Source organism: Monoraphidium neglectum (assembly GCF_000611645.1).
Source record: "Monoraphidium neglectum strain SAG 48.87 unplaced genomic scaffold scaffold02518, whole genome shotgun sequence".
In the NCBI taxonomy this organism is placed as follows: Eukaryota; Viridiplantae; Chlorophyta; class Chlorophyceae; order Sphaeropleales; family Selenastraceae; genus Monoraphidium; species Monoraphidium neglectum.
The window spans coordinates 1-596 of record NW_014011110.1 but is presented as its reverse complement, the minus strand read 5'-3'; the positions used below and the strand labels follow the sequence as shown (position 1 = coordinate 596).

General features: G+C 72.7%; 1 protein-coding gene across 1 annotated transcript in view; it reads left to right on the top strand.

The window, feature by feature from the left end:
- The window catches only part of MNEG_10928 (cysteinyl-tRNA synthetase), a gene marked incomplete at both ends in the record, with an annotated part of 6944 nt that extends 6751 nt beyond the window's left edge, over positions 1-193 (top strand). Inside the window, one exon of the mRNA XM_014040599.1 lies at positions 76-193. Within this exon, the coding sequence (XP_013896053.1) occupies positions 76-193 (118 nt within the window). The remainder of the gene's footprint in view (positions 1-75) is intronic.
- Between the last annotated feature and the right edge of the window lie 403 nt (positions 194-596).

Sequence of the window (596 nt, the reverse complement as noted above, 5' to 3'; positions counted from 1 at the left end):
CACACACACACACACACACACACACACATGTCACACACACACACACATGTCACACACACACACACACTCTCTCAGGGAGTCTCTGTTGGACGACCTCAACACACCGGCCGTGGTGGGCGCGCTGTCGGCGCCGCTCAAGGCGGTCAACGATCTGTTGACCACGAAAGCCGGCCGCAAAAACCCCAACAGGTGAGAGCACCGCGCCGCCGCCCCTTGCACAAGCTGCCACCCCTTATGGGTCGCGCGCCCTGCCCCCGAAGCTAAGGGCTGAGGCGGCCGATCGGCGCGGCAGCTGCTGGCGCGCACCCCCTTGCGATCGCCTCGCATTCGGCCCTCATTCAACGCCCCCTGCGCCGCCGCCGGACAGGCTGCTGCTGCTCGCGCGCCACGCGGGCGCGGTGCGGGCGGCGTGCGATCTGGTCGGGCTGTCGCCGGCGGATTTGAACGGCGCGCTGGGGGAGCTGCGGGGCCTGGCGCTCGTGAGGGCGGGGCTCACTGAGGAGCAGGTGGGGCGGGATGGGCCGCAGGGCCGCGGGCGGGGGCCGGGGGCCGGGGGCCGGGGGCCGGGGGCCGGGGGCCGGGGGCCGGGGCTGGGG